Genomic DNA, 21,764 nt, shown 5'->3' on the forward strand with positions numbered 1-21,764 from the left:
TCAATTTTTTTCTGTTAAAAAAATTTACAACCTGTATATAATAATTTAATTTTACATAATTTTTGTTATGTTGTATGTAATTTCTTTTTCTCCTCTCCTTTTAACGTTATCTTTTGTACAAAAATATCCAAAAGACCCCTTTCCCACTGTTAACTTTTCTGAATGTATATCTCTAAAATCTAAAGTTTTTTAAAATATTAATAAATATTTGATATAATATCAAACAAATATTAGGTGTAAAAATTAATTTGATGCTTTTTTTAAATGTATTTATTTGTAGGAAAATTACACTTTTCAATATTTGAAATGTTTGCTATTACTTTCGATGATTTTGTTTCATCTTTCGGACAAGCAAATTTTCTTTCAAAAAAGTTCTGTAGAGGATCGTCCTCTCTCACTTTATGTTTTAATTGTTCAGTAGTTTACATACTGCTGTGGCTACTGATGTTGCGGCTGCTGCTGTTGGGACATCATATGCTGCAAACCAGCTTGTTGTTAGGGTTGATTAGAACCCAAAGGGCTACCGACTCCTCCCGCCATGCTGACCAAGTTGTTGCTGATGGACAAGTGCCTTTTTATTAAGAAGATCAGAGTAGTGAAATCTTCGCGTACCAATGGATACATTTATACATATTTTTTTATGTTAATTAACTCACTCGGTGCTTGATAAAGGCTGCCATTAACGATGGGTTGCTCTTGAGTATTTGGAGTATTTGGTTTTGCTGGTCGGGTGTGTATGGGCTCCTGAGAATCTGTATCAGTTGTTGAAGAGCATGCTTCTGCATATCATGTATATTGCTCGCCTGCGGGCACTGCGGGCTAACCTGCCCAACTGGTCCACCGAGAACGCCTGGCATTTGCGCACTCATCCCCATTCCCGGTTGAGCTTAATGCTGCTACTGCTACTGCTGCTGCTGTTGCTGCTGCATTAGCTGTTGCGGATCTACAGTGTAGCGAAAAAAACTTACCGCCAAAAACTAGCTGCACTTTGAGCGCTGTGCAATCTGATGACGAAGAACACTTCCTTGTGCTTTTCCATTGCATCGTAGCAAAGATTTTTGCGGAAAGATCATTGCCGGTCTGAGGAATATTCGATTTCTTGCTATTTTTCCTTTGATTCGCTTTAAATTTCTTGGATTTCTTCGCCTCCTTTTCTTTTTTCTTTCAATATTTTTGAATTAGTCGTCAACTTTTACAATTAATATATTCCTTCGTTTCGTGTAAAAACGCGAATATGGCCTACTTCCGTCGAAATTGAAGGTGAGAGGACTAAATTGAACAATTGCCATAATAAATTAATTTTTGCTGTGCATTGCAATCTGAACGATTGGTGACGATTGGGAATTACAGATTACAGTGTCCTTCTTTTATCCACGAGGTTCATCAAACTTCGACAAACGCAAAATTTTTCTCAGCGCTAATTGACAGTTTTTCATACTACCTCGTTGACAAACAACTTCGTCGGTATTTATGTACGTAGAGCGACACTCGGCAAGGTACGTATGTTTTGAATAAAAAGCGGTGCTTTGAGGTTAAAGGAGATATTATTGTGTTTAATAATTTATCACGTCGCATATGTATAAAAGCATTGAAATCAAGAAGGTGAGATAAGTCCGTTTATATTCTTCAACTTTTTTATTTACGTTTAAGCGACACGAACGATTTACGTTCTATATTTTGAATATCTTGTTGTTTTTAACGGTAAACTTTATTTATATCTCGCGTGCATTCTCTCTCTCTTCTGTATGAAATATTCAAATTTCACGTATCTTTTATTAGGAAAAAAGCGAACACGAAACACAAGTCTCGCGGCGTGCTATGCTGATCAGTCTCTGTTCCTGCTGTGATGGAAGATGCAGGTGCCACGGTTTTCTACGACGACGAGGACGATTGTCTGAACTACGAGTGCTCAAATAACAATGTCGAATACGATTACGATTACGCTGACTCGGAGAAGGAAACCCTTTATGAAATGTATCAGTATTGTCTCACTCCTAGTCTGTTCGATACAGGATATTATTTACTGCCTTTATTGAGCAGTACAATGTTATTTAGACTGTTTGTTCATACTGGTAAGATCCTTTTCACTATGTATATTTATGATGTTAATATGAATTGTACAATTGTTACACTTCTGCTAAATCATTTCTTTGATAAATCACAAATAATCTTTTTGTTTTCTTATATTTCAGAATACATATCACACAAAGTATTTCATATATTATCAGTTATTATAGGCTTGTATATTATTCAGCATTACGTGCAAGAATCTTTAATAATATTGATAGTGTTTGTTCTATTTTCCTATGGTATTTTACATGTGCCAAAAAGATGGCACAGAGGCACAGGGATCTTTCTACCGTCCCTTTTGATAATTGCATACTGGTATGTTCTATCGCACATGATTAATTTGTGATTATACTTTAGCACATTTCAAGGAATATTTCCATTTTCAGTGAATTTGCGATGGAGCCCGTGATATGGCATAGGATACGAAGTGTGATTATGACCATGGTGATGAAAGCAATTAGCGTTGCCATTGACACGAGTAATTCGGACAGGTTGCCGGATGTTTACAGTTTCATGGGTTATATGTTCTGCGTGGTAACTTGTATATTTGGACCGTGGGTGTCGTTCAAAGATTATTTGTCTTTGCGTTACTCTAACAATCAAGTATGTGAATAAACATATCTTATTTTTATTACTAAACCATATGCTTACTAAGAAACAAGTCTTTCAAAAGTAATTTCTACGATTTAAAATAGACACGATAATAATAATGAAATTCTGTTGCAGACAAAATGGTGGATATTGTGTAGTATTGGATTTGCCCTCCTTTCCTTTGTCTTCCTGAGTATTTCAAATTGCTGGATGCAATGGATATTTGTAGATAACTCTTGGAAGTTAGTGTTAAAATTTTTTGACGAATATTTTATCATTTTATTCAACAATTTTATTCAAGAAAATGGTCTTTTCATATTTCAGGTGGTTAATGGCGTATAGAGACGCATTGTCCTTCAGAACATCCCACTACTTCGTTTCGTACATAGCTTCAGCACTGTTGGTTTTGGGAGGATTTCCTCTTTCGTCGTCGACGATAGTCAAGCCCTTCTACATTGAATTTCCACGCTCTCTCGTTCAGGTTGTCATTTATTGGAACATTCCGATGCATTTTTGGTTGAAAACGTGTATGTATCAAATCAAACAGTAATTTAAAACAAATTTTGTTTTTTATGACGCAATGGAATATTAAGGGATAAAAATCGAATTTATATTGATTTTTGATAAACTTTTCAGATATCTTCCGTCCTAGCATTAAAAACTTGGGAAAGTTTAGTGCAGTTATCGTCACATATCTGATAAGCTCTCTTTTACATGGGTTGAACTTTCAACTAGCTGCTGTGTTACTTAGTCTAGGCTTTTATACGTTTGTGGAATTTCAGCTCAGGGCCGTACTTGCCGACACCTTCGATGCTTGTATCGCATCTAAACAGTGCAGTATGCAAATATGCGCGCACAAATACAATTCTTACAACTATTGGGTGTTTGTGATAAATTTGATATTCTCAGGATTGGCGATATTTCATTTAGCTTACTTGGGTCTCATGTTCGATATGTCGGATCTACAAGAAACAGGGTATAGCTATCGCCACACAATTAATAAGTGGGCTGAACTCGGTTTTGCTAGTCATTGGGTAGCATTAGCTACGTACTGCATTTATCTTTTAACTAAGTAACGAATTTTTTTTTTATTTTTTATTTTCCCAAAGATTGATCCGACACATTTTTCATAAAAATAAATTAAGTTATATAAATCAGACGAACAGATCACTTTATAAATAACTTTCATCTGCACAGTTGAAGGAATGTGAATATAACATTAGGATATAATTTTATGTTTTGTCTTTAACAGTCAAAAAAGATAAATAAAATACATATTCTTTATTGAGTATATAACACAATATAAAGTTCACTGTGTGATCTATACATACTTTATAATTTCTTTTATAATTAATATATGTAGCACATTTAGTAGTTTGTAATTATAAAAAAAGTTTACAAAGAGTATTCAAGTATACAATGTTAAATATAATACTCTTTTTCAATATTTCGCATCCTAATCTAATATTACATTAAATGTCACTTTTGTAATGAATAGAAACATCTCTGCGCTCTAGGATATTTTTTTCTCTACTAATCCATTGTAATTAGTAATGTTCCATTTGTAATATTACTGTGCAACATAATGGTCATTGATTACTATATAATATTTTTATGTACACTTTCAAATTTATTTTGATGACAGTGATTGTATTCTCGAAGAAATAATGGTCTCGTTGCATGTAACATTACAATTGAACATTACACAATGGAGAAATGTTATACATAATTCACAATTCTTAATAGACATTCCGAATTTCGTGGATTCGCTATAAATTTTATAATTTACACAATGCATTTATTCGAAAATAAATAATTGCTCTCTACAAATTTGTTGGAACCTAATGGCAAACGGACTTTATATTCCTAAACATCACATTTTAATAACATGTGTTCTTAAACACTATAATTAGCAAAAAAGCTATGACTTCCATATTCATTATATAAATGAATACACAGCTAAAGTATATATATACATATATATATATATATATATATATATATATATATATATATATATATATAATGTATAAACTACATACATATGTGTAAAAGCATTTGTATGTGTATATTTAGTCAAGAACCCTGCACTAAAACTACTATTGACATATCTATTTTTTTTTTAATTCTATGTATCAATCTCATAAAAAATAATAAATTTTATAATTATCTTAGATATAGTATGACAGCATTATAAACATAGTTACTCTTACGACTGCCATCTATATTATTGATATAGATTGATTCAAAATTGACAATTCCTTTCTGCTGCTTAGGACAGATTCTGACAATATAATTTAAATTTTTGCTATATATTAAAACAGGTTGCTCTTTTTGATTTTTAAGTGACATGAAAAGAATTTTATTTAATTATCCAAGATACTTAAAAGTACAAAAGTAGAAAAAAATATTAAAAATACATTTATTTATTTTTGTTAGAAATAAGAAAGCTAGAAAGTTTAAGCTGTGGAATCTAAAAGATCAGGGGACCTATTCTTGAAAACATGCTAGTAATTTTCGTATATGAAAGTGGCAGAATATCCAATGAAATATTAGCTATTTTGTTACTTTCGTATGCAAAAGTTATTCGCATATTTTCAATAATACGGTCTCTATTATATAATTTATTAAGTTTTATTTTGTTGCAAACATCTGTATCTATTTAATAAATGATTGATATATAATTCATTAAAACAATATATTTGTAGATGCGGATGAACAATGTGTTAAAAACAAAAGTATTCCTATTACAACAAAATTATTATACAAGTTAACTAAATTTTATTTTAATATAACAATACAAATCACATCAAGGTGCGATGAAAGATAAAATCTAAAGTTAGCAATCTACTTATGGTTGTAATAATTTGTATTAATTTTAATTGGATGGATTGCAAAGACAATAAAATTCTATGCCAAATGTCATTCCTTTAGAAAATTCCGTTGAGTTTTATTTTCATGCAATATTTATATTTTATATTTTATCACGCGTATACCTTGGTGTAATTTATTAAAATCATTCTCTTGTAGCAATAATAAATATAGTTTTATTATAACCTTCTCACTCTATGTAAAAACTTTTTTCCTTTTTACTATTAATAAAAATACTGCACTGCAAAAGTGACATATTTCCGAGACTTACATGTTTCGTTAAATGATACAAAGTACAATTTTTGACGTTACTAAAGCAACTTAATATGTACAGAAAAGCCTAGGTACTCGTAAGAGTAACAGCTTAAATTTTAATCTTGTACTTAAAGGTATTCCAAATCTTTCATAATCAACTTATACTGTTATATACAATTTACAGAGTGCTCTACATCAGGACATCCAATATCACGTCATCTTATCTTCAGGTCAATTTGAATCATATGATAAAACATCATCGAAAATATTAATTATTTAGTTCCTTTGAATAGATGTTATTAAAATTTTTTTCTTTTTTTAGGACACAAAAATTTTCAGTGTATATGCTTAATAATAATAATTTCATCACATTTCTTGATATGTTTTGCGATGAAGTAATCGCATTAAAATATCTATATAAATTACATAACTAAATTGTGTTCATATGTTTACAAAAAGACCTGAAGATAAATAATATTCCTTATACATTAAAATTCTGTCTTTAAATGTTGCTAAAATTGTCATTATTAATGTACATGTAAATGGTACAAAAAAAAAGAAAAAAATAATATAAAATAGCATTGCATATTTGTAAAATCTACATTCAATTTGCTTTGATTAAACAAGAGATGTATATAAAAATTAATATATATTCAGGTTACAACAAATCTATAATGAATGCATTTAGCAGGAGATGTACTAAATAACATTGCTGAAGTAATTTGCATCAATCGTATATAAACTGCACATATAATATATACACCGGATATATTGCAAGACTTCATCTAATGCGTTTGTTTAAAATTCAAAGCAATACAAGTAAATTTTTAACAAGTGCCATAATTACAGTGTTTCGAGCTCTCTTTAACATTTGCCTCAAACTGACCGAGATACAGAACAATTATGCTTTTCTAACATACTACTTCATCTATATCACAATAATACTAAATAAATTTTATTTTTTACTAACTATCCAATTCCGGTCCGCAATAATTTTTTCATAACAATAAAAATTGGTATATATAATATAATATAGGTATATATAAAAACTTTTATAATATTTTAATACAACACAAAAAGTGTAATAAATTTTAATTTTGAGGTCATATCCAAGAATTTACACACGTACTTTACACTCCTTTCTTGATCATATACAACAGATTAACCAAATTGATTCTTCTTTTAGATTTTTAACACTAATAAAAACTATTAATTTATGATAACAGAAGAAGGAAATAATACATATTTCATTAAAATAAGTATAATTATTAATTTTATAGTTTTTAGAATTTTTAATCAATGAAATAAAATGAAGGAGTGTACTTTTAGATTGTGTCATCATAAATTATGTATTTAATATTGCATAAAAAATATGTGAGCATTAAATTAACATTTTAACACAATTGAAAAAATTATTGTAAACAGAAATTATATAATTGAAATAATTTTGAAAATTTATCTACAAAAGTGCTTATCTGACCAGCAGAAAGTTAGAGTGGAATAAAGATAATATTGACAAACATTTCTGATACCCCTTTTATCTTTTTTTGCAGACATTCAATGCATCGCAATACTTTGATATATGGAAGAACAATTAAAAGCCGTGTAAAGCTATATATTAAATATCACTGCAACAAATTCATATCCCATGATGCAGATATGGCAAAACCATATTAATCAATAATGTAGTGTTGATGATTTTGTAGAAATATTTGATCTTCGTTGATTTATGATATAAAAGCCTGGGCAAAACTTGCTCGAGTTGAAGGATTGAAGATCAGAGTGAAGTGCTTTTTATTGAATGATGGGGTTTAAGCGATGAGATCTTCGGCGCTGGTGAGATGCTCCAGTTACCTGACAGTCCTCCCCAACGCCACTGGGAATATCGGTTAGTCATCTGATAAATGCACTTTTATAACTTTTTGTTGTGCGCGCACTGCAAGTCACAGAAATAAATGGGATCGGTTCGTTAGCCACCTCTGGTGCTACTTGTGTTTTATTGCATAAGCACTAAATGTAATATTATTATGAGGCCTGGACTATGATATAATATAAACTTCAACTTGTGTGATACATCTCTGTTCAACTGTTATTTGCCCAGGCCTATATAAGGTTTGTAGTATATACATGCTAACGAAACTTATGAATCATGCTACATGCAATATAGATCAAATTAATCAAAATCAATAAAACAGAACGCGATCTTGAACAATCGTAATAATTTGATATTTCAAATTGCTTCCTTCTTTGAAGATTAATAAGAGAATAAAAACATCAATTTAAAACTTATATACAAGAGAGAGATAAATATATAATCTTTGTACATAATCTTTGTAAATTTATATAAAGAAACGTTATAAAGTATTTTTTATTTTTTTTTAAGATGCTTATATATTTGGCTGCTAACAGAAGTAGAGCTACAAAGCCTCATAAATTTGATCTTTGTATACTTATAACGATAAATGATGAAAAATATGAAAAAGATGAAAATATAAGAGGATATAATATAGTTGTGGACGGAAAATATGCTTGCACGATGACGACGAAGCAAAGCTAAAGAATCAGAAGCAATGGGAATTAGTGGAGCAAAAGGGAAGGAATATTGTGAAAATTTTTTACTTATACATCAAACAAGCAAGGACGAAAGAATTGCACAATCGTAAATTTAGTCCAAATTCGAGAAACAGAGGGACAGTTATTGACTTACTGCCTGAGCGAATAGCGAGTAACTCGGTCTGCCGACCTGAGGATCATATTCATGCGTTGTTGCGGTTGCGGTACTGAATGATTGGCAGACGAGTTTGTAGCGTGGGCCTGTGCAGCCATGCAGGAGGTACGTTTTGCCCTTCTCACTGGTTTTGATACAGTTAAAGATGTAACGGGATTGGTAGTTGTATTGTTGTTGATGTTATGGCTCTGTGTTGCCGGTTTAGACCTAATACGGCAGGAAGATGGATCACAGCTACTGTTGACCAACCAACTGTTTCTACAATTTCCAGTCAAGATAAAGAGACCCTATTTCTTTCAAATACACATGCAATACAATTTTTAATTTTATTGTCTTATTCGAAGCATGTGTTAATCGGTATATAAGCGCAACTTAAAAGGGGATGGGCAAGTGAGAATATAACCGGAATAGCATCATCCGGAAGGAAAAAGAAAGACACGAAAAAAATAGTTCAAAGAAAAATAATATAAACAAAGTGATGTGTAAGAAGAGAAATAGATAAATAAAATGTTTAACCTTTTCACGACTGTCGTTGCGGTAGATCGTAATATCAACCTTTTGGTAGGATCTCTCTCTTTACTTCCCACTTGAGTAGAAATGGCTCCTTTTTGACTTCTGGTTTGTAACAAGGGTCCCAAATATGGACTATAATACGGTGCGCATGTTAATTCCAATCTCAAAAAAGATAAAAAGCTACAATAAATGTGCACTTTGTACTCACTGCACAACAGTAGATGTCCCTGTGCTTGCATTAAGAGAAGTTTGAGTTGTCGATATGCCTCTTCTTCTGGCTTTGATTCTGCACAATTTATCGCCTTGAGTCAACGTACTGTATCTAGCTGTAGCACTGGCCCCAGCCACTGGCCCAGGATCGTCCAACTTTATTTCATCGACGCGATGCATTATCCCTGATACATTATCCTCCATCAAATTCTTTGCATCCCCTTGGAACGAAGCTCCTCTAGGTCTACCAGCTATCGAGTATATCCCGTATTCATGTACCGGATTTCCGTTCTCAGGTTGCAACGGTTCCTTTAACAATGACCGAAGATACGCCTCTTTTCTAAAAGGCACAGAAATTTATCAGTTTTTTTATGCACAATATATAATTTTCATGCTACTAGATTCACCATAACGAGAAAAACAAAAATGACGAATACATATATGTACATATATGTATACACACACACACACGCACTCCTCACCTCTCCAGCCATTGTTGCTGATGCCCAATTACAGAACCTGGCCTACATATCCTTATCCAAGCGATCGTTTCATGAGCTGTCAAATGGTAATGCTTCATAATGTAACAACCTATGAGAGAACCCGTTCTTCCGAGGCCTGCCTTACAATGTACGGCAACCGCACCACTTGCGTTTTCCGCTATTTTAAGAAACTGATGCATTATCGCATCCGTCGGCGTCGAGCCGTCCATAAAAAATAGATCTTTATGAATAAAGCCGGCGTCAGTGAAGCTCGATGCATCGTAAACCTTCTTATTAAGCCGCACAATTGTCGTTACATTATTACGGTGGAAATATGTAAAATACCACTCTGGACCATGAAGTGGATAACCTATGGAAAGGTGGGAATTTAAATGATAAAGAACAGAAATTAAATGCACAGATAGATTTTCACTATCTATTATAGTGCTTAAAAGTATCCTTTTCTCATCTTTTACTCTTCTATCTCTTCACACGTTCATCTTCAAATTTTGCTCATTCTCACATGAATTCCATTGTTTTTGCTCTTGTAAACATTCATTCCATGGATTTGTTTGCTCCCTCTCATTCATTACTGCATTCTTTTCCACAAACACAATTTTATGTCACTAATAAGATGGAAGATACATACCATCTTCCATTTTCGATCTTGCATGTGGGCCACAGAAAGCAATGAACTTTCCAGGAACTACCCAATTTAAATCCCCATTCTCCACTCTTTCAAAGTGTTCGTACTCATTTACACAAAAATCTTCAAAATTAAAGAAACCAAGTTGATGGCACTTGTATATAGCACTTAAACAATCCTTTAATGATATCTGATAGCATGGTGGTCCGACCGAGGCATCGCGAAACATGATAAACAAGGGACTATTTGGACTTTTGGTCAAACATTCGTAAGCTTCTTGCGCTGTACGCTTGCAATACAATATCTGAAAATACCAAATAGATTTTCATCTATTAATAATATTTCCTTCTGCGATAAAATTTACACGGAGTGTTTACTGAAATTTGATTTAAAAAAAGTAAAAATTTTCAGATTTTCTAGAAATTTTATCTAAAATTCAAAATAAAATTAGAAAATTTTTGGAATTTACAGCTTAAAATTTATTTTATTACACCTTTTAATATTTCTTAATCGTGTAAAGAAAAGCCACTTAAAATTTTAAATATTAAATTTGGGAAAGTACTAAAAGGAATTAAATTACGATACAGTATATATCGATAAATCGATATATCGATAAATCCATAATACACAGATCTAGCTCGCTGAAATTTGAAAGATGATTATAAACACATAATATCAATCTAGGAGTGTTATCTTCCATTGTAATTAATTTTTTTAAATAGACATTTATGAATCTCGAGAAAATGTAAACATGGATGTCTATGCTATTTATTACTAGTTAATTAACAGAAAAAATCCAAAAAACCATTTTGTCAGGAAGAAATATAATATAAATTTAAAAAATTTTTCAAAAAATTTCCTAGTATTTCCCTAGTAAAATATCGTAAAAATGCATGATTTTCGAGAATAAAAAAATATAAATTTAAAAAAAAGATCAAAGAAACAATTTTGTCAAAAAAAGAAAATTTAAATTTAAATTAAAAATTTTCCTAGTATTTTTAGAGTACTAGCAAAATCTTAAAAAAATTAATGATTTTCAAAAATAAAAAAAATTTTCTCAAAATTCTCAGTTTTCTCAGTAAACACCCTGTTATATTTATACAGTATCTGACAAAAATCAGAAGAAAAACATTTATATATTACCGCGTAACTTCCTATGAGAAATGCAGCATTGACTCTTTTCTCTGAGTCCATCGTCGTGTAATGCACGAGTTTCTTTTTGCTGAGAGTAATGCCCTTCAATTTTTTGTTAACCTTTTGGCAGTATCTGTACAGCACGGCTAGATTTAACGGGCCGAAGTCGGAGTAAAAATTCTCGTACACCAACTCGTTGTCAATACTGAAGTAATGTGTGTTTGGGGTACTTTTTGGTTTCATTGCTGTTCTTAACGTTACAAAGTACAATCGATCTGGAAGAAGAAACAATTTATTCATCTTTTTCTCACATCAGGTGAGAGAAAAATTTATCTTCTATACCCTTTAAACAACTTTATACAGTATTCAGAAATAATGTAGAATTTTTAAATGTAGATCGCATTCTGATTACACACGATTGACAAAAACAAACAAGCTGTTTCAAAGAAAACATCCAAGAGAATAAATACGTTAAATACCTTAAAAGTATCACAAATGCACTCTTTGATTAAAAAAAAAAAAATTACTTAATGACAAGTTCATAGAAAAAGTTCGTACATCGCTAATTTTAATTAAAAAGAGCATCTCTCTGTCGGAGACTTCGGAGCAGATGTCCCGTTCCAACGAGAGAAAAATGTTAGAAGACACTTAATCCGACGTTTACAAGCGAAGGACGCGTATTAGACGGGGCGGCGCGTTTTCTCGCGGTCATCAAAAATAGAATCTAATCCAAAATGGGATTACCTTTTATGAATTCGGCCGCGCATACCAAAACCTCGTTCGCGTCCTCCATCGTGATCCAGTTGCGGGTGTACGGCGCAGTAGCAGATACCGATCAGGTGGATCTGTCATCAGCGCGACGTTAATGCAAATAGGAGCGTTCAATTAGCGCGATATAGCGCGATATAGCGCGGGCGCGCAATAAACACGCGGGACGTCGAAGTGGGCGGCTAACTAGGCGAAGTCGCCGTCGCCGTCGCCGTCGCCGTCGCCGCCGCGTCGTATTAATCGGCGGTGGTAGCCTGCCTACGCGCGCAAAAATCGTTACGTCAGAGACGCGCGTCCGGCCGCCCGCCGCCGCCACTGCCACTGCCGCTGCTACTGGCCGTCGTCGTCGTCGTCGCCGTCGTCGTCCGGAAGAGGTGCCGCGCTGCCGCACGCGCCAGCACTCCCCGGCGTCCCGTACGCTCCGCGGACACCCACGTCCGTCCACAGCGCGGTGCCTCCACCGCGGAGGAAACAGGGTGTGGGACACTTACGACACTCACGCGCCGTACTCGCACGTACTTGCCGCGAGACCGTTACGGAATTCAAACTCGCGAGTCGAAGGGGGAGGAGTGAGCGGAACCGGATTCTCAGCGATGGCTGGTATCGCGGCACCGGGCAACCGGGTGCGGCGCCTCGCGATTTTCACACTCGCTCTAGTCGCTCTGTAGATAGGCTCTGCTCCGCTTTCTCCGCCACTGTCGTTGCCGTCGCCACCGCCGTCGCCGCTGCTGATTCAAGTGGAGGGGACAATTCGCGTTCGCTTGCTTCGCTACAGATATATTTTAATTATTTCACGCGCGTAGTATCTCTCGGCATAGTATCTCTCGTGTGCGAGCTTCGTTCTCGTCGTTGCTCGAAGAATTCCTCGCAGCCGTCGTCGTCGCCGTCGTCTCCGCCCGTTATCGTTCATTATCCGTTGAGAAAATTTTTGAGCGGAGCGCAAATTTTGATTCCGCCGCCATTTTGTTTCAATGACCATATGCACATGAAAAAGTTACTATCTTCACAACGGAGTAATTTTCCCTAGGAAAGAAAGTTTTCTATTGGATGTCGAACGCGTTCCGAAACTCATCGAGCAAAACTTTCATCCGCGAACCCTCGCAGCAGTCACAGGTCACAGCCAGCCGTTAAATAGGTTAGTGTTTTGAATGCGCGCGTAAATATAGGTTATATTGCGCCTTGACATTGATAATTATTTTGCTCAAGGTTGTCCAGTCTCGAAGACCCGGTAACAAGTTTGTAAATTTACGATCGTTAATATTGATTAAGATGCGATTATTAATATTTCGAAAAAAAATTGTTTGTTCAAAGACGTGACACGCACAAATGTTAAGCCGTAAAGTTTCAATACACTGGTTGTTTTCCAGCTAGAACACATTGACGTTACACTGCTTTGATGTGTAAGGTTTTCTGTTGGAACCTTTGACTATATTTATATAGTCAAAGGTTGGAACACATTAGAGTTCTGGATTTGAATTTCTGGTACATTGATAACTGAAAAGTAATCTTCCTCTTAGATACAACTTGGACTATGTTCATATTAAAAAAGAACATAATTATCGCATGTTAAACAAAATGTTTGATATTGTTAATGACACAGCTTGGTATTGTTTATGCTTAGTTTTTTACAGTGTCGAGCAGAGTAACACTGTATCATAGTTGGAATGCTTTGTGTTGGGCACAATGTTACACTGTGTCATCTGTGTATTTCTTTCCGTTTGTTTTCTGTTCCTGAACTCCCTGAATTAGTGTGCATTTAAAATAAAAAAGATATATATTTGAAGGTTAGCGAAAGCAAGAAGGGATGTTCCAGTGCAGTCTAGTGCAGGAATAGAAAACAAGCCTTTTGACAAACAGCTAGGACACGCTGACGTTACATTTGTGTTTTATTGTGTAAAGTTTGTTGGAACGTAATTAGAGCTCAAGACTTAATTTTTAATACATCAATGGCTAAACAATAATCTTTCTCTATATAATTTTGATTTATGTTTATAATAAAAATGAACATAATTACCATATATTGTACATAAAGCACTGTGGAAACTTGATAACTGACAAATTTTACACACTTGTACTTAGACAGTGTCAAGCAGTCTAATACTGGACATTTTCCAGCAAGAGACACTGAAGGACACAGTGCATTGTTTTATTCTTGTTTAATCTTGTTTAACATTGACAATGACAAAAATAAATTGATTCATTGTGTTATATTGTGTCAACTGTGTCTTTTGCAGGAAAGTATCTACTATGTCACAGTTGGAACACTGTGTTGGACTGTCACCTGTATATCTTGTTGAAAAACAGTCAGGATGATATGTTTATGTGCATTAACATTGGTATTCATGTAATTTGCAGAATTAAGATAAACGCGAAATTCTGAGTGAAATGGATGAAACGGAGGTCGACGATCTAGAGGCAGGCGCAGCCTCGAACTCCTTTGTATTCTCCAAACCGGGTACTATATCTGATCTTCCAAGAATCATTAATTTCGGCGTGGGATCAGAACATGTCTTCGACACTGTCAGCAAGAAGAATACATTTACTTTCGCCGCACCCACGATCGTGTCGCGTTACGTTCAAAGTTGCACGGGCCTAAGTGCCAAAAAAACGGACATATATAAGCCAAGAATTTCGAGAAACACGTTCAAGCCTGCAGTCAATATGTTCACCAATGCTCTCAAGGATACAGGGGCGTTTGAACAGTTGAAAAAGAATTCCAGGGCACGCATTACTAAAGTCAACATAGACAACTCGATAACATGCTCCGACGTACCCAAAGCCCTGCTGACTAAATCGGCAGCAAAGGACTACTTTAAGAAGTACGGGAATATCGTGAAGATAACTATTCGTCCGAGGAAGCGTGAGATCATCGTAGTTTATACGACGAAGATAGAGGCGAGCTCTGCATATTATGGCAGCGGCGATTACAAAAACGACAAGTTTCACGTAGAATGGACGAAGCTGGAGTCAACTGCGAAAGGGGCGCAAACCAAGAAAAAAGATTTGCTGAATATAGTGGCGAATTTCCTTAAAGCACCCGACAATGAGATTAAATCGGAATTAGAAGCTATGGCGAACATGGAGTATAATTTGCATCCTGCGAAAGGGAGCGAGGTTCCCGACGTAAGCGCGTTGCTGCCGTTGAAGACCAAAGCGCTGAGTGGAAAAGCTGCATTAACGTCGCATGAGAAGGCTACGGCGAAGTCGGAGAAAGCTGCCATGAAAGTTGAGAAACACGATATCGAGTGCCAGAAAGCTAAACCTTTGTCCAGTACGACTATAGAGGAGCTGCAAAATATAATACATCAAGCTGCTCTTACGACCGACGACAAGTACAAGGTGTTGGAGGCCAGAGACCGTCTTATGAGACTGAAGCGAGTCAAGCCAGCCTCGTTGGCGACAGCTAAGGTGACCAACGGCACCTGCCCCGACATGTGTCCAGAGAAGGAACGTTTGATGCGCGAGTCACAGCGGCAGGTCGCCTCGTACGAGCAACTAGAGGGGAACGAATATAAAATAAATCATGCGACTGCCGTGAAGCAATACTCGAGATCCTCCGCGGATCAGGAGGAACCGATGCCCCACGAGTTGAGGCCGGTGAAATCCTTGAAGATGACCATGAGCTACCTGCTTCACGAGCTAATGGATCTCTGCGAGCAGGAGGGTACGAACCTGGCCGAATGGTATCACTTCCTCTGGGACCGGACGAGAGGGATCAGGAAAGATATCACGCAGCAGGAACTGTGCTGCGTGGAGAGCGTCGAGCTGCTCGAGCAGTGTGCCAGATTCCATATAGTGTGCTCGGAGAGGCTCTGCGCGGAGGACGCATCCGTCTTCGACAAGAAGATCAATTCGGAGAACTTGACCAAGTGTTTACAGACTTTGAAGTACATGTACCACGATTTGAGGGTGAAGGGCATCACCTGCGAGAACGAGCCCGAATTCAGGGCGTATGTCGTGCTGCTGAATCTGAACAGCGGCAACTTCCTATACGACTTGCAACAGCTGCCCAAGCTCGTGCAAAATTCACCAGAGGTCCAGTTTGCGATCAAAATGTATTTCTCATTGGACTCAAATAACTACTACAAATTTTTCCAGCTCGTTCGAGAGACGACTTACTTGAACGCCTGCATTCTATTGAGATACTTCAACCAGATCAGATTGAGGGCTCTTTCGATAATGGTGAAGGCGTATTGCAGAAGCACCTCGACCGCCTTTCCGTTGTACGAACTGATAGACATCCTCGCCTTCGAGGACGAGAACGAAGCTATATGTTTCTGCGAGCAAGCGGGATTGAACTTGTCGAACGACGAGCTACACATTCTCTTGAATCGTCAAAACTTCAGCATGCCCGCGAGCATCCAGCAGGGCAGAGCTTGTAATTTAATAGAGTCCAAGAGGCGCGCCTTAAACTTTAGCATCGGCCAGTGCATCGCCGGTAAAAAAATGCCGGAGAAGATCTACAAAAATCATAAACCACACAACAGTTTTGACGCGAACGGCTACCTGAAGTCGGAGTCTATCAACGCTACGGATCAGACCGCCTGTGGCTCTTCCGTGGCGGCGCAGCACGATCCATACGAATTCGTGGAGAAGGATACGAAGAGGATACCAAAGTTGACGTCGATCCGGGATAGGGAGCAAAGAGCCGCAAAGGACCTTTCTCCTTCCGCGCAAGTTCGAAAACAGCCGGTGAACGCGAGTAATGAAACGGGCGCGTTAAAATCCGTGTCAGTTCCCGATTCAGCCCCAAGCGTCTTTAAAACGACACCCGTATCAGATGCGTTTGAGCACAAGCCAAAGGAATCAAATGTATTCGAGAACAAATCTCAGAGTGGCGAATCGACAAAGATAGCTTCCGAGAAACCTTCTGATAACAGAAGTATCGATACACAACGTGGAGATAAGCAGCCGACGCTATTCGGTAGCGGCAGCAGTCTCAGTAATAATTCTTCCGTGTTTTTCAAACCGGAAACGTCGCATAATGCAGAAGCGGTCTCGCCGTTTGCGATGGCCGTAAATAAGAGCATTTTCTCCGGGATAGATTCAGGAAATATATTCACAAAGAACGTTAAATCTTCTCCCTCCGTGGTGTTCATTAATAAACATTTTCCGTTACCAATTTCTCTCCACCAACCGGCATTTGCGGATAAGACGGCGAAAGAGCAAAGTGTCTTCCATAAGAGGGAACAGAAAATCCAGGAGAAAGCTGAAAAAGCGGAAGCTGAGAAAGCAAGACTGGAGAAGCTGGAGCACGCGAGGAAAATGCAACGAATCGAGAAGCAGTCGGAAGAGATTTACAACAGCCTGCACGCGGAGATCACGCACGAGTTTTGCTCTGCCATCGCGAGGCAGGAGATCGACAGGCTAGAGATGTACAATACGTTGAGCGGAAAAATCCTCTCGGATATGATGAACGAAGTAACTCAGGAGATATGCGACGCAACACTGACCACGGAGATCAACCGGCAACGGAAGTTAGAGGAGATGTTGCTGCGAATAAAGAACCGAGTGATCCTCAAGTGCGTGAACATCTGGAAGCAGCACGTATTGAGGAAGAAGCGGCAAAGAGCGGCGCTGGAAGACACGCCGGTTTGGCTGCAGAGGCACTCCGTAGAGGAAACCGCGCGGATGCTGTACACCAAAGAGCAGGAGGTGGTGATGCGGAACATGCGCAAGCGACGAAGCGAATCGGAGGACGTCGTGGTTAGCGCGACGGAAACTCTCGCACCGATCGAAGTTATTGCGTACGCCGGCATCAAGGAGAATGTACGATCGTTGGACATCGATTCTTTACCCAATATATATTGGAAACTCGTCATCTCTTGGCCTGACTTGGCCAACAAGGCGGTCCTCTGGTATTATAAGAAGGTGATGAACGAATACTTGTATCCCAACGATTTTACGATGGATCCTATCGTGAAGATTTACCGACCGAATCCTTACGAAACCTTGCACGTCTGCATAAGGCACTTCGAAGGTCTGATCAGCGAGCATCACTTGATTGGCGCCGACGCGCTTCTGTTTATCGTCGACGCCTCGGAAAACTACAAATTCGTTTCGAAACGTTTAACGAAGACCGTGCTGTCGCGACATAAGCTAATGCCTATGCCGCTCGCCTTCATCGTCCTTGGTAACGGGGATTTGGAGAGTCAAAACGACAGTATCGTCTCGGATTTGGAATCTTTCCTGGAATCTGGCTACGTGTCGGAATATACAATCATGTACGTGGAGAATCTATCTGCGAAAGTTGTCTTAAATTTGACGCAAAGTGCAGTTTTATGGTTGACAATGAACAAATCACCGCCGAATCCACTAGAAATGGATTATTTATGTAACGTTTACGACACTTGTTTGTCCGAGGAGATGTGGTTGAGGTAAGATTTTTTCTCTATTCTTGTATTTTTATCTGATTATATTCCAATCACATTCTATATTGTTTGCTTTAATAATTTCTAGGATACTAGGTGATTCTATGTTCAATAAACAATTATCAAACGCATTAAAGGACCCTAACTTTGTAATCGATTTGCACAACGAGGCTGTAAATCACTTGATAGACATAATATTGGATCCAGAATCCTTGCTATACACGAATTTCGCGCCTGAATTGAAAAAGTTTCTTAAAAGCAGCAATACCATGCCGTGCAGTTATGAATATTTCAATGAATCGTGGAAACGAGATGAGTACAGAGCAAAACTGGAGACTGCGATGAATAGTTTCATATTACCACCATGGAAGTAAGTGATCTAAGTCAATGTAATTATTATATCAATAAATAAATAAATGTACATATAGATAGATGGATAGATGTATATAGATGTAACGCAAAACTAGGATTGGGTATTAAGTCATGAAAAATTAAAAAAATTCAATAGTTGATAACTTTTAACTTTGTTAATTTTTTATTTCAACCAATTATTTTTACAATATATAAACTTTAATTTTTATTAACTTTGCTTCTAAGTTAAAAATTTTTTTATACATATATACAAGAAAAAATATTTCCATAAAAAATATTTTATATACACTTAACTTACAAATAAAGTATTAAATTTATTTTATGATCGATATTGTAATTATTTTGTTTCGAATAATCTAATTTTTTTTTAATTACCATTTTTAATTTAATACAAATAATACTTTTTGAAATTAACTTTTCACTGAATTTAATCTTGACTTTTAACTGAATTAATTTTTGATTGATACAACTTTTAATTAATTTTATAAATCATTAACTTTAAGTTAGTTAAAAAAAACTATCAATTTATCTAAGTCAGCACAAAACACAATAGTTATGTACTTTCACTATTGTTCACGTTATTTTCACGCTTCCTTCTTTCAGTGCAACATGGCCAATAACAGATATACAAGATCTGCGACGGCACATTATGAATTATTGCAGGGAGGTGTTGAGTGACTCAAACTGTAATATTGTATTTTGCGATATATTGAGCAATCTATTCCTCACCTCAGGTAGTTTACAAGTATCTAACTTTGTGCACATACTATTGTATGTGATCAAGGAGAAAGTTCGTCTTTTGGACGAAGATTTAATGATAATTTACAATAAAAATCACATCAAACATTTCCGGACGTTACCATGGTGGTTCAAATCTAACATACTGACAGAATTCATGTTGCATGAATTAAACTCTGATGACGTATTAAATGAACCGACGAGGAAACGAAAGAAACTTGATAAATCGGAAAACGATTTGGATGATAGCGCATTAGATGAAAAATTTGGTGTACTGGCGGAGTTTTGCGAGAATACCAAGACTCGTATCATGGAAGTACATTCTGTGGCTATGGAGATAGAGAACCGCTTACAGGCGCAACAATTGGAAAATGCGTTATTGGAAGACAGACTGAAGAACGCCTTATGTGACGACATGAATTTTACAGAGTGAAGGCGTATAAGTTTTCCCCGTTTAATCATCTGACATAATTTTAGTATTTTTTGTTATATTTTATATTATTATACACATTATATACAACATGCATTATATTTATTTATTGACGTGTGATTTATCAAGAAATGTTTTCCAGTCAAATTATTTCAATGTAACATTGGAAATACTTGTAAATAAGAAAATATTAAATCGCTGCTCTGATCTTACTTAAATGTTATCAAGTTGTATAAGACTATAAAATAGGACTAGTTATTAATTTATTTTTCATAACGTAATTGTTTTATATACAATTATGTAATTCGTAGAATTACATAATTCGGAAAATATATATTTTTAACAAAACATCATTTTTCCACAATCTTAAAAGGTATTGTCACTTGATATTGTACATTCACAACATAGTTAGATTCTCACGAAAAAGACAAGAAAGAGAAACTTCAGAAATAATGAATTTTCTGAAAGAATCAGTGCCATAAAAATGTATTTGATCATTTATTAGTCACAAAGTTGCTTTTCCTATATTATATATATCTCCTATATATATAAAATCTTTCTTTGATTTATACTGTACATTCCATTGTCCTCTCTTCCCCATTTGCCAATATAACAATTTCATTACACTGTGTTGAGGAATCTAGATATATGTACTCTCAAAGAGAGATATTTAATATAGGATATATTTTATATAAAAGAGGTTAATGAAATTTATTGATGAACTGATATCACACAAATAATGCCTATAATACAAGGTTTTATGACATTATATACAAAATATAATACAAATCGACATTTTTTTTCTCGTAAAAAAATTTTGTATAACAATTTGTATATGTATAAACATATAAAACCTCAAATTATTATGACGCCTAATTATTTTTTATTTTACTACTTACAAAACACATTTACAGTTTTTTTTTTATTTCGTCATTTTAATCAATCGCTTATTTGGGATAGATTTAAGTAAAAGCGTACTATATATTTTCACTTGGTTTCGCTATGCTTTTGATTTATTCCTAATTCGAGCCTCTAAGAAAAAAATGTTACCGTAAGAGTATGTCTTACGGTGTGTAAATAAATATAATGTTTATAATTATTCTTCTATGACACGCGTCTAAAGATCGGATGTATACTATGTTGGTACATAAGTATCTGAATTGTTTACAGGAGAAGAAAGGTTTATTTCTTCAGTAAAAATAAAATGGTTAAGTCAAACATAATATGTTATTGAAAATATAACATACTATGACAATATAAGGTAAACATGTACATTATTGTGTGATACTTCTGAGATATCACTTTGTTAAATTATGTAACGTTAACTTACGTACGTAAGTCATAACCAGTGTTTGCCTTTATCTGTATAAAGTTATCTATATGTAAAATTATCTAGATGAAGAAATGGATTTTATTTGTATCTAGATTATAATAGAAGATATGTTATTTCTATTTTCATGAATAAAAATGCTATTTTTTTCAAATTATCCAAGTTAATGCCAATGACAACGAGTGCATTGTTCTCTCTTAATTTCAACCTCCAAGTTACCATTTATTCTAACAGAAAAATCTTTTAAAGTGACAA

General features: G+C 35.5%; 4 protein-coding genes across 14 annotated transcripts; 2 read left to right on the top strand and 2 right to left on the bottom strand.

The window, feature by feature from the left end:
* Positions 1-254: 254 nt before the first annotated feature.
* LOC105193583 (histone lysine acetyltransferase CREBBP) lies at positions 255-1,010 on the bottom strand. Of its 2 annotated transcripts, none has more exons than XM_011158101.3 (2): positions 657-1,010; positions 255-556 (listed from the first exon to the last, which is right to left on the bottom strand). In XM_011158101.3, exons 1-2 carry the CDS (start codon positions 873-875, stop codon positions 521-523), a joined length of 255 nt encoding a protein of 84 aa, XP_011156403.1. In that variant the 5' UTR covers positions 876-1,010; the 3' UTR covers positions 255-520. The 2 variants fall into 2 exon arrangements, with proteins under 2 accessions (XP_011156403.1, XP_025991476.1); XM_026135691.2 differs by having other exon boundaries at positions 255-571; positions 657-909.
* Positions 1,011-1,483: 473 nt separating this feature from the next.
* On the top strand, positions 1,484-4,485 carry LOC105193582 (protein-serine O-palmitoleoyltransferase porcupine). Its single transcript, XM_039452082.1, has 7 exons — positions 1,484-1,602; positions 1,780-2,072; positions 2,193-2,385; positions 2,457-2,673; positions 2,797-2,903; positions 2,986-3,188; positions 3,298-4,485. Exons 2-7 carry the CDS (start codon positions 1,847-1,849, stop codon positions 3,735-3,737), a joined length of 1,386 nt encoding a protein of 461 aa, XP_039308016.1. The 5' UTR covers positions 1,484-1,602; positions 1,780-1,846; the 3' UTR covers positions 3,738-4,485.
* LOC105193585 (dual specificity protein phosphatase CDC14AB) lies at positions 3,928-12,879 on the bottom strand. Of its 4 annotated transcripts, none has more exons than XM_011158104.3 (8): positions 12,245-12,879; positions 11,510-11,775; positions 10,370-10,670; positions 9,721-10,090; positions 9,237-9,578; positions 9,032-9,160; positions 8,495-8,722; positions 3,928-7,663 (listed from the first exon to the last, which is right to left on the bottom strand). In XM_011158104.3, the coding sequence occupies exons 1-8, from the start codon at positions 12,291-12,293 to the stop codon at positions 7,582-7,584; spliced, it is 1,767 nt and encodes a 588-aa protein (XP_011156406.1). In that variant the 5' UTR covers positions 12,294-12,879; the 3' UTR covers positions 3,928-7,581. The 4 variants fall into 4 exon arrangements, with proteins under 4 accessions (XP_011156406.1, XP_011156404.1, XP_039308015.1 ...); XM_011158102.3 differs by having other exon boundaries at positions 8,495-8,773; XM_039452081.1 differs by having other exon boundaries at positions 3,928-7,723; positions 8,495-8,773; positions 12,245-12,798.
* A 184-nt stretch (positions 12,880-13,063) lies between these two features.
* LOC105193586 lies at positions 13,064-21,663 on the top strand. Of its 7 annotated transcripts, none has more exons than XM_011158109.3 (4): positions 13,064-13,403; positions 14,624-18,645; positions 18,728-19,009; positions 19,615-21,663. In XM_011158109.3, exons 2-4 carry the CDS (start codon positions 14,654-14,656, stop codon positions 20,180-20,182), a joined length of 4,842 nt encoding a protein of 1,613 aa, XP_011156411.2. In that variant the 5' UTR covers positions 13,064-13,403; positions 14,624-14,653; the 3' UTR covers positions 20,183-21,663. The 7 variants fall into 7 exon arrangements, with proteins under 7 accessions (XP_011156411.2, XP_011156410.2, XP_011156412.2 ...); XM_011158108.3 differs by having other exon boundaries at positions 13,398-13,496; XM_011158110.3 differs by having other exon boundaries at positions 13,403-13,503.
* The last annotated feature ends 101 nt before the right edge of the window (positions 21,664-21,764 follow it).

Source organism: Solenopsis invicta, chromosome 7, assembly GCF_016802725.1.
Source record: "Solenopsis invicta isolate M01_SB chromosome 7, UNIL_Sinv_3.0, whole genome shotgun sequence".
In the NCBI taxonomy this organism is placed as follows: Eukaryota; Metazoa; Arthropoda; class Insecta; order Hymenoptera; family Formicidae; genus Solenopsis; species Solenopsis invicta.